The 21,359-nt window shown below is 37.4% G+C and overlaps 2 protein-coding genes and 1 long non-coding RNA gene across 7 annotated transcripts in view; 1 reads left to right on the top strand and 2 right to left on the bottom strand.

Moving 5' to 3' along the window:
* Positions 1 to 5,571: 5,571 nt before the first annotated feature.
* Positions 5,572 to 16,205, bottom strand: LOC117592817. The gene is made up of 2 exons (XR_004574581.1): positions 16,044 to 16,205; positions 5,572 to 6,133 (listed from the first exon to the last, which is right to left on the bottom strand). It is a non-coding gene; the product is annotated as an uncharacterized LOC117592817 (long non-coding RNA).
* Positions 6,891 to 8,001, bottom strand: rprma (reprimo, TP53 dependent G2 arrest mediator candidate a). The gene has a single exon (XM_029125806.2). The coding sequence runs from the start codon at positions 7,750 to 7,752 to the stop codon at positions 7,441 to 7,443; it is 312 nt and encodes a 103-aa protein (XP_028981639.1). The 5' UTR covers positions 7,753 to 8,001; the 3' UTR covers positions 6,891 to 7,440.
* The window catches only part of galnt13 (UDP-N-acetyl-alpha-D-galactosamine:polypeptide N-acetylgalactosaminyltransferase 13), a 43,005-nt gene continuing 36,549 nt past the window's right edge, over positions 14,904 to 21,359 (top strand). For all 5 annotated transcript variants that reach the window (XM_034286775.1, XM_010890791.4, XM_034286774.1 and 2 more), the window contains exons 1-2: positions 14,904 to 15,367; positions 20,987 to 21,243. In XM_034286775.1, coding sequence (XP_034142666.1) covers positions 21,102 to 21,243 — 142 coding nt within the window. In that variant the 5' untranslated portion in view covers positions 14,904 to 15,367; positions 20,987 to 21,101. The remainder of the gene's footprint in view (positions 15,368 to 20,986; positions 21,244 to 21,359) is intronic.

Raw genomic sequence — 21,359 nt, 5'->3', positions numbered from 1 at the left:
GACAAGCCTTGGATAAATAATGCATATTTTCTATTAAACACCTCACAGCTTGATGAGGATGCCCGCTGTCACACCATTTATTATTGATCTCCAAATCCCAAATGGAATTGCAAATGGAAGCTTTTTTGCTGAATCATTGTTCTCTAGATCTGTAAATTGATTTGACTTGGCAATTGGCAATTGTAGTCATGAATGAGAATTGCTACATACATCTTTTTGACTTCTAAATGAATGCAAATTATAATTTACATTTCAAGAATTTTGCAGACACTCTTATCTTACAGTTAGGAATATATTGTTATTTATTGGGAGGGGGGGCACTTGTCACACTCTAGATATCAATAAAATAAATGCACCACCTTCGCCAACATCAAAAATATTTCCACTTGACCCTCCCATGTATTTACATGAAGTTACAACACCCCCCCCCCTTTAAATGTTACAACCACAGTTAAAATAAAATATAAAAAGTAGGCCTGCCTCATGAAACTGACATTAATGTGCTACTGCTGACAGAATAGCTTCCTCATCTGACAGTCCGCCTGCACACAAAGGGTGTGAACCTCCTTCCTTGAAAACATTCTTTTGGAGTAGAGTTCTGTAGAGGTCCAAAAAGTAGAAAAATCCTGAAAAAAAACAACAAAACAATTTCTCATCCAACCACGTAAGCATAAATAAAAACACTTCAACCTGTTTACTCATCAACAAAAGTCGAAAGAAAAAGAAAACCTTGGCATGAGGCTGCCAGTCTCATAATTTGACTAAGCAAGCCAAATTAGCTTAATTAGCCTCAAAGATAAGCCATTTAATTGAATGTTAAAGGTAACCTAGGTTAACCAAGTACTAACATTTTAGTTACAATCGTTCATTAATAACACAACTAATTGTCTAGTTACAGGGCTGCTAGTTTAACTGTGTTGACATTCCCAGATATATTTCATTAGTTTTTGTCCAGGATATTGACTCATTTAAGCTGAATCTGGGCATACTCCTGAAAGGCTGTAGACTTTCAAAAAACACAGAGCTTAATAGATAGCAAAAGGCAAATGTAATTTGGATGGGAAACATTTCCTCCATCTCAAATCATTTTTGTAGCTACTGTAGATATAGAGCCGCCTTTGCAGTGGGACATTTCCTAGCGCTTAGAGGGTACATAAAGTGCCATTTAGTTAGATAACATGCAGGAAATGTGAACTCTATGCCTTATCCATATTCAGTATATTATTTTCATACTGACATTATATAATGATTTGCATATAATTTGGACATACTCTAGTTTAAATTTCAATAAAAGAATGTGTACATTCTGGGAGGTTAGTTCAGTAGCTAAATGTTTTTGTTGCTAATAGTACCTATGTTTCTACCTGAATCTTCATAAAATGTAAGCTACTCAACACAGCTCAGATTATTTCAGTATCGCTCCATTATTGGGAAGTACCACAGAACAATGTAGAGAGAGAATGCTTTTAAACTCCCCTTTGAAACCTCTCTATTAATCCCCCATTTAATCCCCTCTTTTTTATAGATAAGTTGCAGGGGTTTATTGGCACAAGCAGAGAGCCCAGCCAATAGTGATTTGCAATTGTCCAGATGTGAGATAGCAAGTCTCCATGTAGAGTGGGACAGCATGGAAATGTCAACTTTGATGAAGAGGTCTATAAATTGACAGGTTTGCCCTAAAAGAAGAGCAACTCTGTCTTGTTAAGGTTGAGCTTGTTGTGGTGGGCCAACATACAAACAGACATGTCTAACAGGGATGCAAATGCTATGTAATACTATATAGTAGCCATTTATTCTGGAATAATATAAATTCATGTGTAAATAATTTCTCTGGAGGGATTTCATACAGCTGTTTTCAACATCATGGAAAATATAAGGCAACAGTATTTTTTAATAGTGCAGTATAAAACTACTGTTAATTTAAATGGTATATGATTATTGTTTCCATTAATAAAATATGATGTTATCAGTATTATCCTACTCAGTTTATTTGTCCATTTTGACAAAATAAAAGTAAATGGTATAACAATAATGTTTGTTACACAAGGGGTCGGCTCAGATTGAGAGGTCAATCCCTTTAATATTTCCGTGGGAAGCCATCAACAACACAGGAAGCACTCTGGATGGGAACCAGCTGATGAGATCTAATTGATAATGAGCCAGTCCAAAGGGATTTGTCACCATCGATTGAGTCGCACAATTACTGATGCTGTTGGAGAATCATTCAACAAGAAGCCATGGAGACATCACCCAGTACTTTCTTCAGACCCACCAACATATTTCTTTGTGACAGGAGAGTCTGTGTTTCTCATGCTGAATCAGTGAGCATGATCTGGCCTTGGAGGAGGGGACCCAGTACTGGTGAGGTGCAGGCAGTGAACCGGGGAGATGATTGTCTCTGTCATGCTACAATTTGGAGCTGTCAGTGGAGATCGAGATAATTGACCACAACCACCAACCAGCAGAGCTCTTAACCAATCAGCTGGCCTGTTGCTAGTTCAGACCTGAGGCCGTTTTTAGCCATAATCAACACCCTGGAGATGCTCTGTCCCCACTGGTCCGTGGTTGAGTCCCAAAAGGCAACATATTCCCTGTAATACAAATATTTTGACCTGGAGTGTGCTGGGTGGTGTGATGTCCATCTCTTCCCAACACCCCAGGCTATATATAGCTCTGTGAAAACTGACTGAAGATTTTTCTGGGTGTGAAGGCTTCAGTCAATGATTCATATTGCTTGAATTCCACATGGTATTGTTTTTCCAAAGATAGCCAGGCTATGAAACAATAATCCTTATTTAAGTACACTCTCAAGTGTATAGATCTTACGTTATGCTCTCTAAACCACCCTACTATTAGATCCTTCCCTCACAATTAACTTGAAACAGAAAACTGGCATCAATTCTGCATGACATCTCATGTCATGTTCCAGAGCAGTAGTTTTCAAATCTCTCATTTAGACTGTCCAGATGTTTCACAATTTTGTTTTAGACCTCAATTTGCTCAATTACCTGTATTAACATTTCAATTTCATTTGATCAAATAATATCATTATCTACAATAGAAAACAGGCCACAGTGTTAATACTAACATTTGAACCTGTCTATCATCACCTAATACCATACAATGATGTTAGTTGTGTTTCCAGCCTGAATAAGTTCTCGTGAATGAAAAGTCAATCGTCAATCAAAAGTAACTACAAAAGTATAGTTATAAAGACTGGATCACAGTTTGACATCCCCTGCTAGCTCAATGACATCATTAACAGTTGTGCAACAGAAGACTGCAAATTGTTCTCTGTTGGGTACTAAATTGCTCCACAACATTTCTGTGCAAGCTATTCACAGCAACGTCTTAATGAAACAATCACACTGTGTTGAAGAAGTTGTCATATCCAGAAAACGATACAGCCTGCTGTCCTGACCTAAATTAGACTTCTCAACAAAGTTGCTGCTTGATTATGTTTTTGTTAAAGGAATGAGGCTTCTCTCAAATATTTTTGTGAGTGTGTCTGTGTGTATGTATGTGTTTCAGCAAATGTGGTTCATTCAAGGACTGGACTTAACAGCCGCGCTGACTGAAGAGGATGTCATCATCTGATTGAATACATTAGTGAAGTAAGTAAGAGTGTCCGTATACACATTGTTACAGTCTCACTCAAGACTGGTGCACCAACCCACATGCTGATTGTTTTTGTGGTTTTCCTGGAGCATGGACCCTCATATCTCCCGGATATAAAAGCAAGGGACGACGCACCACTGACATAGTATTGTGTTTTGTCTGTATTTTGTGTTTTTTTGTGTGAGTTTGTGTGATTGAGTGTGAAAAAAAAAAAAAAAAGGGAAAAAAGAGGGGGTGCAGAAATTATGCTAATAATGACAGTATTCACCATTGATTTGATTGACATTAATGCCTGAACTGCACAAAAAAAGTGCGTATAGAGCAGGGTAGCTATTCAATTTAAACCACATCCTGTCCATTACATTAATTAAGTTTTGCTTTATATTCATGAACTATAATTTCAATATGACTTCTCACCAATAAGCTGGTCAGTGTAATGTTTACGCACACACACACACACACACACACACACAATCACATACTTTGACAAGCAATTATAAACAGGGGCTGTAAACACCCACCTTGTCTTTAACCCATCCTGTTGATCAAATACCTTACTTCAGTGCAGTCTTACATGTCCTGATGCATAGGTCCCCATTTATAAAGAAACACAACATATTGCAATCATTCAAATAAATGAAAGACATTTTAATAATGCAATAACGTATGCAATACAATTAAATACAGGAAGATAGGTGATTTGTGGATGAAAATAACAAAAAAATATACAATCTTATTTCACCTGGTTTAATAACTGGACAGCAAACGGGTCGTTCCACTAATTCTATGCCTTTTGAACTTGATAACTTAAACAAAAATTGTATAAATTTCACCTAAATGTCATAGTCTGTTGAAGAGCTGAGGATCAACTTTATAAATATGTTTTCCCATGTCAAGTAACAGAATTGAATAATCTTGAATAATCCTAAAATACCTTAATAACAGGGGTAATGGATTTTCTTTTTCTGCAACACGGAGAGACAATTTAATGCAAGCTTCTGCATTAAGCAGCAAAGTATCCTTGGCAAAATGTTGTCTAACCTGTATAACTTTGTTTAACAGGGTTATGTGTTATGGTCGACCCTCTTAGTTTTCAACAAAACACAAGAAAATGACAAAAAAAAACTACAGAACCAGTTCTACGTTTTTACACTGTGACTTGACTATTCAAGGTTTAATATTTCATTTTTTGTAAAGAGGAACAGTTTCACTTTAATGAAATGAGTAATTGAGTTCACCTTATAGGGGCAGACTTAAGTGAATGACCAAAAATAAGAAATGGGTAATAATATTTTTTTGAAATACTTTCTTGAAGCTTAATGCTTTACAAGAAAGGTAAAATTTTGATTTTTGGGTGGTTGAAATCTTCCTAGAAGAGACACGGTTCACACAAGGACTTGAATAAATGTCTTAATTTTTCTCCATGTGGTCAACATCAAAGGGCACTTCATTTACATTTGACATTTTTATCCTTTAGCAGGCCCCCTTATTCAGAGGAACTTACAGGAGTAAATGTTTAGTGCCTTAATTAAAGCCACAAGAACTATTTAAAAAAATAAGAATTGTCTACCCTAGAATTCAAACCAGCAACATTTTGGTTTCAGGGCCAACAATCTAAGCACTAGGCTTATAAAATAAAATAGTGGTTCACAATTTTTTCCTAACTATTTATGGGTATGCAAAAGGCACTCATTTTGTGGAACGACCCAAACATAGTTTAGGTCTTAGAAATAAAAGAATCTAGATTCTATGTATATAGTGTAGGTAAGTTAAGTTTTCACAATTCATAGGCTAGCATTTACTTGTTCAGGGTATTCTAATCATACACATCTCTAGGATGGCTGACCATTTCAACTAGTCGGTAACACACCATCCAATAAACTCAGGTGGTTTGAGTACAGAATGGTGTTGAATGAATACTCACATTCAACATAATTGACTCTGAAGCATGAAAAAGTTGCGGTACTTTAGGTTTTATCTAGGACAAATGGCAGTATCATGAATTTCCAAGTGCAGACAACATACTTAATAGCATACTGTTATTTTTAAAGAACATTTATCAAAAAAAATCCTAGAATTGTTATGACACTCATATCTAGCTAGCATTCAAGTGTATTTATGAAGTGAGATACAGAGTGGCTAGGAACTAGCCTATGCTCCCGTCCACCAATCATAATTCATCAGAATGCGTCAAATGCTATTTAGTAAACTGGGAGGGCTGGGTCACCATATTGATTTGTCCTCAAAGGCCGGGCAGGCAGGAAACATGATTTTGAAGGAAGTGAAACGACAGTAGACGCGTTTCAGCTTTACATTTTTTCCATTTTGAGCAGGGGCACAGGTGGCCTATTAAAGTGCAGCAGATTGTGTAGTAGCTTCGTCCTTCTTGGCTCGGTTTGACAAGTCATTTTGTGGAGGTGCTGTTTGGTTCCCCCTGGGGAGCTGCATAGGGAGGGGTGCTGGGGGTTGGGTGCCCAGGTGAGGTGAGCCAGGAGCAGAACAATAGATGCTTTCACTGAGGGGAGAGAAGCCGCACAATGGTCTACACAGGAACAACTTTATGATACAGACAGGAAAGGAGAAATTGTCACAATTACTGACTGCAGTGAAACACATAAGCTGATATAGTGATAGTTTTTTAAATAATTTTAATAAAAAACAAGTGTAATCAAGAGAAAGATGCCTATTTTATAGACAACATGTGCCCATCACGACAGAGAGAATGAATTGATCAAAGCAACATAAGTCCTAAATACCAAACTGTCATAATACCAGACAAATAGGAGTCCCCAGACAAATAGTGGCCTAAATTTTTATACTACAATTTCTTACACCCCAAGAAAGGTTTGGTTGTTTTCATCCTTTCATTTAGAGTGTACGTTTTCGGAGCGTCTAATAAAGGAACCATCGCTGTCAGGCTGGTTTCCATTAAATCCTAGACTGATCAATGGAACCAGGACCTCGCATACATCCGAAAAAAACAAGCCTGCTCATTACTCTGGTTTCAGTTTGTTCACCATAAGGCTAGGCTACAAGACACAAACTCCAAAATTATTTTTGTCATAATAGTGTGGCCAAAGTAATGACATTTGCACAGTTTTGGAAGAGAAAAGTAGGCAGCACTTCTAAAATGAAGGCGGTGGCTGTAGACATAGGTACTGTAAAAAGGCTATAATATGTATTATAATATGGCTACAAGCAAGGTTTGTCTCAAATGAATACTGACAACAATATGACGAAAGTCTGAGTTAATCAAAAGTAAAACGTCAACATAATTATAGGATAACTTTATTCCAAAAAACAAAGATACACTACCGATGATGTTTATATTATCTCAACCGTTCATGCTTTCAACGGCAAATAATTTACAAATGTTCAATAGCAAACGCGTTAGACACATGACTAACATTATAGACTACCGTTTTGCATATTGTACGCAAAACCATATACAGCCTCTGCAGTTAAAAAATGAATGAATTAATTCATCTTCGTTGTGAGATAGTATTTTAAGTAAAAACTGTCTTTTTAACAAATAGAGTGCGTCCACATTTCAAATAAGGAGCTAATTTCAGCTAGTTGGAGATTTCAGCTACCTATCTATAATATGTTGGCCTCAACATGATGCAGCAGCACCTGGTCCCTCTGACTGTTCGACTAGCTTCTAGATTGTAAAAAAGAACTGAACATTAGAAACGGGGTCTTATGTGGATACTTGACCATTCATTTCTCTCTCTGCTGTTGTTGAATAGAGGATTCATCATCAGGTCATTAGTGGTTGGACAAGTCATTTTGACAAAGTCTCCCAAAGCGCTCTTTAGGCAACTAATATGCCCCAACAATGACTGCTTCTACCTCTTTAGATGGTCTTCTGTCCGTCACCAAAAAGTTGATCATTCCCTCTGATTTGATGAGAAGGTTGCAGCCCAAAAAGAATATACCGAAAACCACTGTGAGCGATAACACGCACATAACGGCTATCTGCACAACTCTCATGAGAAAAAGACTTGTCTCATCCGGAGTGACCGCCACGAAGCCATTATCAGTCACCACTGAGGATAAGTTACAGCAAAATATATCTTCAGTCTTATTGAAAAGTCCTGCACTGTCCGTTTGATTAAAAGCGGTAGAATTCATCTCCACTTTTCAACTTGCAATTGGCACCAGAGAAAGGAGCCAAAGGCGCACTTGATTAAAAAAAATCCAGAGAAATTCCTCACAAGTGCAGAAAATTTGAAGAGTGAACAACGGAAGATTTAAATGTCTTCTTCAAATCAGTTATGTTATTCTGGTGAGTATAAACCTGCTTAGGCATAGCATTACTAGACATTTGCAAGTGCCCTCTTCCAGCCACAGTGCAATTTATGATGTTAAGGCAACCCGTTATGCAGCAGCCTACCTGGTTGGGTGAAACCATTTGTGGGCGCGCAGGAGACTGCTGTATTCCACCAGCATACCACAATCGCGCCTCCACGTGCATGATCCATGAATTGCAACCCATAATATATACTACCCATTTCACCCCATCCAATGGTATATAGCCTAGTTATGCAATTCGTTAAAAAACTATAACCTTCTGATTGCATTTAGATTAATACTCTCATCTATGTCTGTGGTCAGATGCTTACATTCCTGTTTAAACCGTGGTCAGTGTGCATGTGCACTGCTAACATTGATTTACTTCTGGCATAAAGATCTGAATGGTTAAGACCACCCTTACAAAAGTATATTGCTTTATTATTATAACTCATAATTGAGTCAGTTTAAAAAAATTTTTTTAACTTGGGTGTAATGCAGCACTGAAACTTTTCTGCTATTACTGCATAAAAAAAAAAAAGCCAATCTACTGCTGTTAATGTAATTGGCTGTAGTTTCAAAACTGCAAACTTGTTTGGTAAGGAAAGGTAATGAAAAAGAATATAAGAATTGGTCAGCCTGGTTAAATGCATCCATAGGTGCATGGTAGCACGATTGCTTGCTTTTATTTTTATTATTTTTATTGTTTATTTAAAATATATCAGTTAATATGAAATAATTTACAAATATATCTTCTTTTTTTCGTTTTACGAAGTACAAATCCATACGCAATTCATTTTGGTTTCAACTATGCCTGTCTTACTATTATTTTGCCCCATGTAGATCTCACTATTCAAATAACATACTAATACTGTACTGTTGGTTATAAAAAGTCTTGGATCTTACCTAAAAGGGTCCCTATTGATACACTTTACACGCCAGACTTTTGACTGTTATATATTTGCAAAGCTAAATGACGGAAATAAAGATTAAATAAAAAATTATGTATGCCTTTCATACTGTCATCACAATTTTTCATAACTTGAAATGTTGCCAGTGTTGCATTCAAAACCTTACGTTGTTCGTAAATTTTTTTCATAGACATCCTTCACCACACAACGGTTGATTCAAAATAAGTGTACTGTTAAACCAAATTAGTAGGAGAGATTGAATGAATAATAAACTGTACTTGTACTAACATGTCCAGTGTAACTCATTTGCTACGAGCATGGCGCTTGTGATGTCAGAGCTGGGTTTGATATACACTCAAGGCCAATATGAAAATGTATTCTTGATAAGAGTGCCTGCTAAATGACTTAAAAACAATAGTTAATGTTTTATTAGTACATGCATTTTTTCACATGATATTTATTTATTTTAACAAATTTTACTCATTAATTACAAACAATGTGTAAGCCTGAAATGTAATGAAATTGTGTTTAGAGTTTTGAAGCCACTGCCTTTTTGATGTGCTGTTTGGAATATTCTTTTACTAAGTTGTGAAAATGTACCACTTGCTTTAGATGCTGTCACTGTTTCATGTAATTCCTGGTTTCCAACTAAATTGTCAGTAGATGGCAGTGTTGTATTTAATGTAGAAACATTACATTTTACAGTGCCAAAAGAAGATTCGGATATGCTTGGAACACAATCTAATGTTTCTAGGGTGCAGGCTTTGGGTTACAAAGCTGACACTTGATAAATGATCTTTATTAGTAGCTCAGTTATGCTGTGAAGATAATGAGGACCAGATGAGTAATATAAAGATATTACCCAGAATGAATCATTCTGGGTAATATGATTTGTAATGTACAAACTTGATTTAAATTTTGGTTTAACAAACCCTTAATTATGAAACAAGGCATCTGGGGGTGTAGCATATGGCCACTATATCACAGCTAAGGGCTGCGCTTGTGCACAATGGAACGACTAAATACTGCCCTTAGCTGTTATATAGTGGCCATGTTGCTGGCTCTAACCTATTGGGGCTCCTAAGCAAAATTTCAGTTGGGGCCCCCTCTACCCTATCGGTCAGGGGCTCCCTAAAAGTTTGAGGCTCCCTAGCAGTCGGGCCCCCTAAGTGGCCGCTTTTGTTGCTTATGCCTGGAGCCGGCCTTGATTGGCCATATACTACAAACCATCAAGGTGCATAGGATGTAAATAAAAAAATCATGAAATTATGTACAATGATGCCAGCAACAAGTTTCAATAAGTTATGACAGAAGCAACAAAAGACTGGAAAAGTTGTGTAATGCTAAAACACTAAACCTGGTGGAATATCACACAACTAATTAGGTCAATTGACAACAGGCAAGTAACATGACTGGATATTAAAATATAATTCCAGAGAGGATGGGTCTGTCAGAAGTGAGGATGAGGTGGGGTTCACCACTCTGTGAAAGACAGTGTGGACAAATAGTGCAGCCATTTTAGAATAATGTTTCTCAAAGTAAAATTACCAAGAGTTTGGGGATCACATCCTCTACGGTACATAATATCATTAAAAGATTCAGATAATCCGTAGAAATCTCTGAATGCAAGGGACAAGGCCGAAAACCAATTTTGGAGGGCCTTGATCGTCATGCCCTCAGATGGCACTGCAATAAAAACAGACACAATTCTGTAGTGGAAATCGTTGCATTGGCTCAGGAACACTTCCGAAAACCATTGTGAACACAATATTTTGCAATGAAATTTGTGGATGCAAACCATTTATAAACAAGATCAAAAACAACTGTCGCCATCTCTGGGCCCAAGCTCATTTTAGATGGACAGAGGTGAAATGGAATATTTTCCCCTGTCCCAAATTTTTTGGAAACTTGTTGCTGGTATCAAATTCAAAATGGCCATGTATTTTTCCAAAAACAATAACATTTCTCAGTTTCAACATTTGATATGTTGTCTTTGTACTATATTTAATTAAGTATAGGGATAAATGATTTGCATATCATTGCATTTTGTTTTTATTTGCTTTTTACACAGTGTTCCAACTTTTTGGGAAACAGGATTGTATGTTGAACTGGATATCAATGCAATTACAACATTACAAAAATAGTAAGTGTTGTTCGTACATGTGGTATAATGTCTCATATGCAATTTAGTATTCAGCATTCAAACCTTAGCTGCAGTGTATTGGCCATATCTGTGGTATCTATTTGGATCGTTTTTATGTATCTTTGTTAGTGCTGTGCTTCTGCCTGTGTTGTCTGTTTCACTTAATTTAATGCTAATTCCCATTCCTCCCATGAGGTTGTTTTGCCTCCTGCCAGGCCCTTATTGTTAAAAGGAATTTTTTCTTCACTGACATTCATTTAAAATATATTCATGAACATATACCGCAAACCCCTCCCACCTAGCACAAAATGTTCCCTAAACGTCCTTTCATGATTCTTAGAAAAGTAAGTTCTTATATGAACCAAAAAAGAAACATTGAGAAATGTTACCAGTTTAGTAAGGTAGAATAACTTACACAAATTTTCTAATAACTTACACAAATGAAATGACTTATAGCTGAATTTGAGAGCTTTAATGTCACGTTTCCCTGAGGTTTCCATTTGACTTTATGTTGATTAATGTTCTGAAGACTTCATAGGAACTTTGTATCTATGGGCAGGGGGCATGACCAGAGGAGTGGTAATAGATCATGTTGTGGGCCATCACCCCACAGAATTCTTTTTTTAAAGGGCCCTCCCCTAGTGATCACCTTTATTTTGAGACATTTCAAATTAAAACCTTTTTATTCAAGTGAGGATTAACTGAAGATAATCAATGTTTCGTTAGGTTACTTTTCCTCAACTTGTTTCTGGAAAATGTTAGCAACTCATGGTAGTCTACAAAACAGATACCTTTTCCCGGACTCTGGCTGCTCTGAAGATGCTGAAGAGTTAAAAGGTATGCAGCTGTGGGTCTTTAAATTTCCTTACATTTGATATGTGATATATCTAGGCACTGATTGATTAATAACTAATGTGTTTCTGGGATACTGAATCGCTGAGAGACATCTTTGAACTATATTCATATCACCAGTGTAGCAGTTCATTCATTTCTAAACCGAGTCATAGTTATGGCCAACAGAAAGAAGCCTGGAGGAGCTAATGATGAATGAAATAAGAAATCAGAATAAGCTACCACAACAGTAGTATGCCTATAATTTAGCCAGAGAGGATCAATAGTGATTCAAAAAATGTAGCCTAGATGTGAAATGTATGTCTCGCAATCGTATTGACTACAGGCAATGTTTCAAAAGTAACTGTAAGAAAACTCAGGTTGGAAAGCAATGGACAAATATGCCTCAGTGTATTGGCGATTAATCGCACCACTTTCTGCCTTAATGTTTCAATATAAACCGGGTTGTTTGAACAATGAATGCTCATTGACTAGAAGTAGATTTTATTCATTTTACGTTTATTTCTCCAGGCAACTAATTTAAGAATACATTCTTATTCACAACTATATTTGAACTTTACAAATAAAGGTATTAGGCATTGCTTTAACCGTTTAAAATAAAAAATAAAATTGAAGATTCTGAAATGTGAATAACTAAACATTTGAAACAGTTTGTTTGGTCCCCTCAATATTGATCATTTTAAGAAAGAATGTTTTAATTGTAATTAAAGTGTATAATACATATGTATGCAAATTTAGATGTTCATAGTTAAAACCTGTTTAAGCATTTTACATTGGAATAGCCAAAACATGTGAAATTAATTTGGTCTCTAGCTTAAATGGTCAGAGGTACTGATGGCAAATCTCAATACACCTTTACGCACAACCTTTAAATTACATCTCCGAAATCTAGCAAGGGGAAGATCGTCACCTGAATCAGGATGAGTTTAGCAGATTGTGTGATGGATGAATTAGAAGCATAGAGTAGACTTGCTCAAGCTCCACAGCCTCAACTCTAGTATTCATTACAGAGGAAGAGGGGCTATTCTTCCAACCAAAATACAAGACCTTTGTTTTAGATGTGTTCAATACAAGGTTAAGGGCAGAGAAAGCTTGCTGGATACTAAGGCAACAGTTGTTATAGAGTGCCTAACACATGTTCAGGGGAGTGGCCAGCTGTGTGTAATAGTGTATCATCTGCATTTAAGTGGATTGAAGAGCTTCCTACTGTTTATGCTGCATGCTATTCATGTAAATACAAGAAGTGTGCAGCCTAAAATTGAGCCTTGTGATACTCCCCTGATGATAGGTTGCTTTGTGTCAATGGCAGTGCCTCATTTAAGACCTTTAGGGTTTGGAGCAGCAAGGGAAACCAGATTGAATACAAAAGATTCTATAAAGAAAACCATCAAGAAAACCAGTCAATTGCTTTATTGACAGGTTTTTCTAGCACCTTTGAAATATAATAAAGGGAAAAATAGAAATAGACCTAAACAGTTAGGATAATGTTGATCATCCCCTTTAAATATGGGACTCACTGTAACTGCCTTCTTAGCTCTGGGAAAATCACGGTTAAAAAGGTGAAAAGGAGGCTCTGTGATGATAAGGGCTGTTACCTTGAGACAGAAAGGATCTAGGTCATCTGACACAGAAGTTTTGAGAAACAGTGTCTGAATAAAAATAGTGAGGAATTTAAGGGCCAGTCACAATTGAGTGGCTGGAAGATGGGATGTTGGATGGACAAGTAGGTGTGGCTGAATAAAAATATGGATCCAAAGTTGAATCTCTGTTTTAATCAGCCACATTCCACAAACTGTAAAATAGGGATCCAAAAAGTTGAATCAAATTTTATTGGTTGAATCCACAGATGCAATTCCACATTATTTACTTTTATTCTTGAAAAAAATGACAAGGAATAAAGATTGCCAGAAGGAGAAAAATAATGATCTGTACAGCCATAACAATGTTATGTATGTACCAGCTTTGCAAACAGTGTTGGAGTGATTTTGGGCCATTCTTCTTGGAAAATCTGTTCCACGTTATTGAGGTTACTTTGACAAGTTTTTTGCTGACTCTCGCAGTATTTCCCTGTATGTTTTGCTCCATGCCTTCTTCCCTAAATTTTAACCTGATGCCCAGTTCATGCTGATAACAGGCATCAACCACAGCATGATGTTGACAGCACCATACTTCACAGTAGCGATGATGTTACTTGAGGCAAAGCCAGTGTTAGGTTTATGCCGCATGAGCACTCTGAGTTTCGGTCAAACAGCTCTAACTTGGTCTCATTTGACCACCGTCATACATTAATGCTTCCTTCAGATTTACTTTCAGATGGGACTTTCTGAGGAGCGTCTTCTTTCTTGCCACCCTCCCATACAGGCCAGTGTTATGCAGTGCTCTCTTTAGCTCCTTCAAAGTAACTATTGGCCTCTGTGACTTCTCTGAGATTTCTTTTTTAAGGACTGAGGTTAGTAATGCAGCTTCCGTGTTCTGATTATTGATCCATTGGTGTTCACTGGGAAATGAAAACATTTGGTATATTTTTTCTCTACCCTTTTCGTAATCTATGCATATTACTTGAACTTCTGTAGAATGCTATTTAGCCTTCATTTTCCTTCCGAATCACAGCCGGAAGAAAATCCTTCAATTTGTTTGTTTTTTTATCAAGAAAATACCTGAGACTAGAGTTAACATGGGGGTAGAAGGGCAATGTGGGGGCCAACATAGTGTTCTTGTTAGGTCAATTTCATTCACCTGTATAAACTGGGAGCTTCCAAAGCACAGCAAAATATTTCATTCATTTTTCTTAAAACTATTTCCCTGTATAAAATGAATGTGACCTTACAATTATTGTATATATTCCCTGTATATATATAAATTATTAAACCAACTGATAAACGAAAAAAAATCACAATCATACCATGACTGATTTATTAATCAGTCTCGTATGGAAATTTGCCTACATGTACCAGATGCTCATGGATCAGCGGGACTTCTTGATCGACATGACTTACAACCAATGACGGCTGAGAACAAGGATCTTTCTCGTACTGTTTTCAGGTTAGATTGCGCCCAACGCTTGCTACTTTAAAGGTTAGATTGCACCAGAAGCTATATTGCGTGTCCGTTACCCGGTTATACATTATTCTTTCTGAGAGCAGGTGGATACAGATACATATCATTTTGCGCTAAATATAATGTTAAAGAGAGATTACAGAGAACTCGTTTACAATGTTTCGGTATGTCTCGGGTTATGACGACTGCAGTGCACTCTGAAGAGCAAGAAGTGTAGCAAGGAGTTATTTTGTATCAAGTAATAACCGTTGCCAACCAGCAACAATTTAGGGACGTGAAATTATGTTCCCCATTCAGATACAGGTTTCCTGTCTCCGGGACAGTTGATTCGATAGTCCGAATTATATTGAATGATATATAAATGATAGGCCTATAATTTCAACCGTTATAATTATTTTGGAGAATTAGCCTTCATTACTGTGGTTAACCCTATGCAACACGTTGCTGGCAAGCGAGACTTCATACTGTCATTCATTGATTCTACATATTTTCTGTAAGTATTGGAAGTTTTTATTATTTTAAATTGTTCACATTGCAGCATATAATATGATGTCCTCGAGGGAAATGTTTCATTTGGGATTTAGCATAGTGTCAACATTTTGTTGTCTAGACTGTCACTTATATATTGCTGGAACTTGCGTATTTTGCTTGGTAATAGGCTTTATTTTGCACCATTTGTTATGTCAAACATTCCCATTAGATAATGGTATTTTCGCCCTTTGAAGCATATCTATAAGCTGTAGGCTAATACGCTACACCTGCCTTTCTGCAGCTGTATAAAGTCAATAACATACTAATTAATAAACACTGGATTATTGAGGAGGTCACATGTCATTGATAACATTTAGTCATACAATTGTGGTAGCCATTCACCTCTAGAGATTGCTGTGAGATGTCAGTTATGGTTTTTAACGATTTCAGATTGAATTACGTCAATTCAGAAGATGACATTAAAATTAAAAGAAACACTTGCCTTCTCTCTTTTTTTTAACTTATTGAGCAGCGCTTCAAAGCAGGCTTTTATCAATGAATGAATAGTACTTTAATCCTGTATTGACTGCTTTCTTTTGTAAATTAACCCAACCCTGCTGTGAGGAATTGATGAGTAGTCTATTGTATATATTGGTCTACACAGTTCTAAAATAGGTCATCAACAAGTTAAGGCTTACTTTGTTTCTGTGAACCAGGTGTCCTTGGATCAGTTTGGTTGCTGAGTGGAGGGACTGTTTGTTTGGTTTTCTATCATATTATACCATGTGGCTTGTCTCACTTTTGCTCGAGAAAGAGACCATTCTATAGGTCTTCATTCTGGCCTTTATAAAGCGTAGCCTCATACTACTGTGCTATCCAAACGCATATACAATATATGAGCTCAGGAGATCAGGATGCTAAAACAAGGATAAATGAAGCACAGCTGATTTAATTAGCTGTTCACCAAGAAATTAACTAGCTGAATCAGGTATGTTAGGTAAGATTTGGACTGGAAGCCTACAGGAGGATAGGTCTGCCTGGCATACAGCCTGGCATACAGCCTGGCATGCACTAAAGAAGTGTTTCAAATAGCAGTGACACTAAAAGTGTTCCCTCGTGTAGTCGTCCCAGCACCCCATTGGTTCGGAGCAATGGACAGACTTAAGAGGATCAGCCCACTAGTCCATCTTGATAATCACTTCCTGTATCCTGAAGGCGGTTGCCTTGACGGCGGATGATTTGTGCCGATTTTTCCTTTTGTGAACGTTATGAAAGATTGTGCTTAAAGTGCTCTGTGACAAATGCTGACTCCAGGTCTGGCCCTGAAGTGAAGTGCCTGTACAAGAGAGGAACAGTCTGCTGGAATGTACAGTAGGCTACCTCAGATAACTCCATTTCAGATAAATAAAAGTGGTAGAGTCCTTCAAAATATCAACATGTGTCATTTTTTATGGTTATTCATTGTCATCTTTGAGCTTTAGAGCGCTCTTGTTTTGATTTTTGATTACCTGTATTTACCTAGCCAGAGGTATAAAGACTGAACGCCCAGTTAAACGTAAATATGATCAAAACACTGTGGTCAAGTTAATAGGCAAGACGAGGATAAAATCTGTGGATTAAGTAAATGTGTCACAGAGCCTAAGTTGTCAAAGAAATGTAACACCTCTGGCCCTGTGTGTATTGAGCCAAAGCTTTGCAGTGGTCAATGGTGTTTGGTGTTGTCTCGACAAGTGTTTCAGCTGAAATGTGTGCTTTAATGAGGGGAGAGACCTTGTTGTATTGCATTGCTCAACAGACCGGAAATATTCATCCGTGCAGATGGTTGGACTAATGACCCAGTCACTTCAGAGTGGACTGCAAGCGTTGCCTCCAGCCTGCTTGGTGGCACCAGACTCAAACATACTGTAGCATTTGTCAGTACCAAGCAGATGGTGCAGCAGACATGATCTGATATTTAAGCAGAAATGTACATAGAATCCAATATAATGAGATTTGTGTGAGGTCCCCTGCTTCATGTTACTGGATGTTGTTCTCTTTGATTTCAGACGGATTCATGTAGGTTTCGAAATAGAGGATTTGATTTAGATCTGATTAAGTTATCAACAGATTTCAGATCAGCATTTTCACACACCATGTGTGAATTGTAACATTTTCTTAAAGATTACTAGTGGCTCTCAAAAGTATTCACCCCCTGGGACTTGAGCAATTTTATTATGTTATAACATAAAACATTTATTCAATTCATTTTTAAATTTGCCACTGATCAACACAACAAATTCCATAATGTCAAAGTGAAAAATAAAACCTGCATGTTTTAGATTAATTACAAATACAAAAAGGTAAAATAACTGATTGCATAAGTATTCACCCTTAATATTTGGTAGGGCCCTTTTGGCAGATATTACAGCCTTGAGTCGTCTATTTGGATAAGTCTGTTCCAGCTTTCTGGACACAGGGCTCAAGAGCCACTTGTTGCCAAGTATCCGTGTCCTGGCAGGGGCAAAAATTTAGTTTTTCAGGTGCTTGGTAGTTCATGATGCTTGCTCCAGAACCAGTGGAAGCAATTAAGCCCCATAACATGAAAGATCACCAACACATTTTACAGTTGGTATTAGGTTTACACCCTTCTTTCATTTTCAAACAAACCACTGTTGTGTGTGGGCATAGCTCTGTTTTTCATGGTAGCACCCGGTTCCTGGTGCCAAACTCCAGCCGCTTACATTTTGATGGTGGATATTACTATTAATAAACACTTTTTTTCTGGAGATACTTCAATAGACTATGGCGTGGAGGTGGTGTCAAACTGTTGATCCAACAAAGTTCTGTAACTGTGCAACTGTGGTGGTTTTATTCAGTGCCTCTTCAACCATCTTTCTCACAGTGCCTGCACTTGCCTCCTATATTTAGCAGATTAACGACACCTTTCTAGATTTTAGTTATTTAACAGACACTTTTATCTAGAGCAGGTTACACACAGTGTTCATTCAACTGAAATTGAAATGGCATTTCATTGATTCACCACAGATGGTGTCAGTTTTAATCCCTCTAGTGACTACACAAGAATCAACACTCAGATATAACACTTACAAACTAGCTCAACAGATTTAACTCATTGTGAAAATGCATGGGAGTCTTTCTTTTATTGGACATTCTTAAAGCCATCTTGGGATAGTGAAACCTAACCGAAAATCTGGTTAGGTTTTGTGGGCCTACTTATTAGTAATCATTAAATGGGCAGTTTGATATTTGGTTCTGGTTCCTTGTTTCAGTTTTACTTTTTTTGGTTCCTATGAAAATATTACAATAATACTTAGAATGTGTTTAGGATATTTTTTTTATTCAGACCTCCATAACTGGTCTCACGTTTGAATGACACTTGCTAACTGTTTCAAAAATTTTATTATTAAGCAACCCAAATCGACTAATAACATTTACTCAGCATTTTAGTGTACCTGTTATCAATGTTGGCTGTGAATTATTTAATGTTATTTCTGTCCCCTTCATAACTGAACATTTTGAACCAAAGCTTTGGTTTTCAGTAGAACAACAAGAGTTGTCTGGTACGTACAATGTACCAAGATGTTGTCCCAACCCTATTTAGCAGTCAGTGGTGGACTATGGTACTGTCTGAATGTTTTTTTTAGAATACTGAGATGCTACTCCTATGGCTGGGCATCCAGACTTGTTTTTGGAAGTGATAACGGTTAGCCTAGGGCAGGCTTAACATCTACTTTGTGATGATGACGTTAACAGGGAGTAAAAAGAAGAACAAACATGCTATACTATGCTGCAGGAGAATTATAAGGAATTCAGATCAGAATCCCCTCAGGGGATAAGCCTAGAGGTGAGGGGATAAGCCTAGAGGGTGATACAAGAGACACCCGTTGTCATGAGGGCCTTAAGCATAATGGAGGATGTGGGTAATTGTTTTTTTTTAGAAATGCAAGCCTGCATACACAGAGACAATCTCTCACTCACACACACACACACATACACTCTCTCACACACATACTGTACAACAGGGGTTTCCGTTTTTTGAATGTGGTCATGTTTATAGGAATTCAATGCACCACAGAACATAACTAGATTTTATGTGTAATACTTGCAGTACTTGTTGGTATAACACAGTATATTATTAATTGCTAATGTGCTGGAATTGTTGTCTAGTAGATATTGTTCATATCTTTATCCAAATAGTGTCCATTTTCTTTTTGTTGTTTACCTGTTGTCTCTTGATGGACAGCTGCTTCTCGTAAGAATGGTCCCGTCAGGGTAATTGTTTTGGGATTTTACACAAACTCCATTTCATAAAGGGATTATGGAATGTAGCTTGATGCCTCTGTAAGCTGCTAATTCTCCCTATTACATTGAACATTATGGTGTTTTTCATGTGGAATACTATTAAGGTATTCATTTAATTCCATAGAGATTTCTGTTGCCCACAAACATTGTCACTGGTCTGAAATCTATCTGCCTGGTTTAGGAAAAGCAACCAATAAAACCTGAGATGATACAGGAAAAAGTTTGCAAGCTTCATGCTTTTCTCTTGAAGTTAACATTTGCTGTAAGGAGAAATCTCCTCACTGCCATTGATATTATTTTTGCTGTCTTGCATTCATTTATTCAGCTGTTCTGTTGCACATGCTTGGACGTCAGATGTGAAAATCATGTAAAATTAGTTTGATGTTAGCAGTAACTATTTTTTTTTTTTTATGTTTCCACAAAATGTTTTTCATGCTGTATGGTTGAAATAACACAGAATGGTGAAAATGGTAATAATGCTATTTTTATGTTAGAGCTAGTTGTTTGGGTAGGATGATACTTCTGGCCAACTGCATCAGGTCAGATGTCTGATTCGATAACAGACCAATGACTGTTCAACTGGGAAAGGGGTGATTTTCTGGCCCTCAGGCAGCACTGCATTAAAAACAGACACAATTCTGTAGTGGACATCATTGGATGGGCTTTAGGAACACTTCCGAAAACCATTGTCTGTGAACACAGTACATCGCTGCATCCACTAATGCAAGTTAAAACTCTACCATGCAAAAAATAAACCATATATAAAAACGAGATGTAGAAATGCCCCTGCCTTCTTTGGGCCCAAGCTCATATAAGACAGACTGAGGCGAAGTGGAAAACTGTCCTGTGGTCAGATGTATCAACATTTGAAATTATTTTTGGGATTCATGGATGCCCAGGCCTATTTCAGCAAGACAATGCCAAACCACATTCTGCATGTATTACAACAGCATGGCTTTATTGTAAAACATTCTGTGTGATAATAAAACCATTTCACCCATTGACAGCTTTTGGCACATTATGAAAGGAAAAATACGACAAAAGAGACCCTGAACTGTTGAGCGGCTGAAATCCTATATCAACTAAGAATGGGAAAACGTCACTTTCAAAACTACAGCAATTGGTCTCCTCATTTCCCAAACTGCCATCAACAACTGTGTCCTTCACTAAATACACAGTACATAATCAGACGATTTTAGTTATTTGGTGAAAGCATTACAGTATGGTGGTATTACTGAATTCACTGTCTAGTTCGCCTCATTAACATTGTCACGTTGCAGTTTATATTCTGTGTCATTTGCGGGTTTGTTAAATTCTCTGTTTTTGTGTTTTGTTCTAGCGGGATGACATTCCTGTATACTTCGTGCTCAGTGTCCCCTCCACTGCCTTGTCTTGTATCCAGAGGTGCCACTCTCTGTCAGGGACACGCTTGCTGATTCCTTCCCGCCACAACGATGCGGCGGTTTGTTTACTGCAAGGTGGTGCTGACCACCTCACTAGTCTGGGTGCTGGTTGACGTCTTCCTGCTGCTCTACTTCAGTGAATGCAACAAATGTGACGACAGGAAGGAACGCTCACTGCTCCCTGCTCTGAGAGGTGAGCGCTAAACTAAATGCACTTTATTAAAGGGACAGTTTGTTATTTTTGGCAAGGAATGTTTGTCTGCTTCTGGAAGTTGTTGACCTTGTGTGGATTTTTTATTTCTGTTAAAT

This window comes from Esox lucius, chromosome 16, assembly GCF_011004845.1.
Source record: "Esox lucius isolate fEsoLuc1 chromosome 16, fEsoLuc1.pri, whole genome shotgun sequence".
Classification (NCBI taxonomy): domain Eukaryota; kingdom Metazoa; phylum Chordata; class Actinopteri; order Esociformes; family Esocidae; genus Esox; species Esox lucius.
This window is presented reverse-complemented; position numbering and strand designations above follow the sequence as displayed.

Coding starts and splice junctions, on each gene's coding strand:
- rprma (XM_029125806.2), bottom strand. CDS start 7,752: ATGAATTCTACCGCTTTTAATCAAACGGACAGTGCAGGACTTTTCAAT.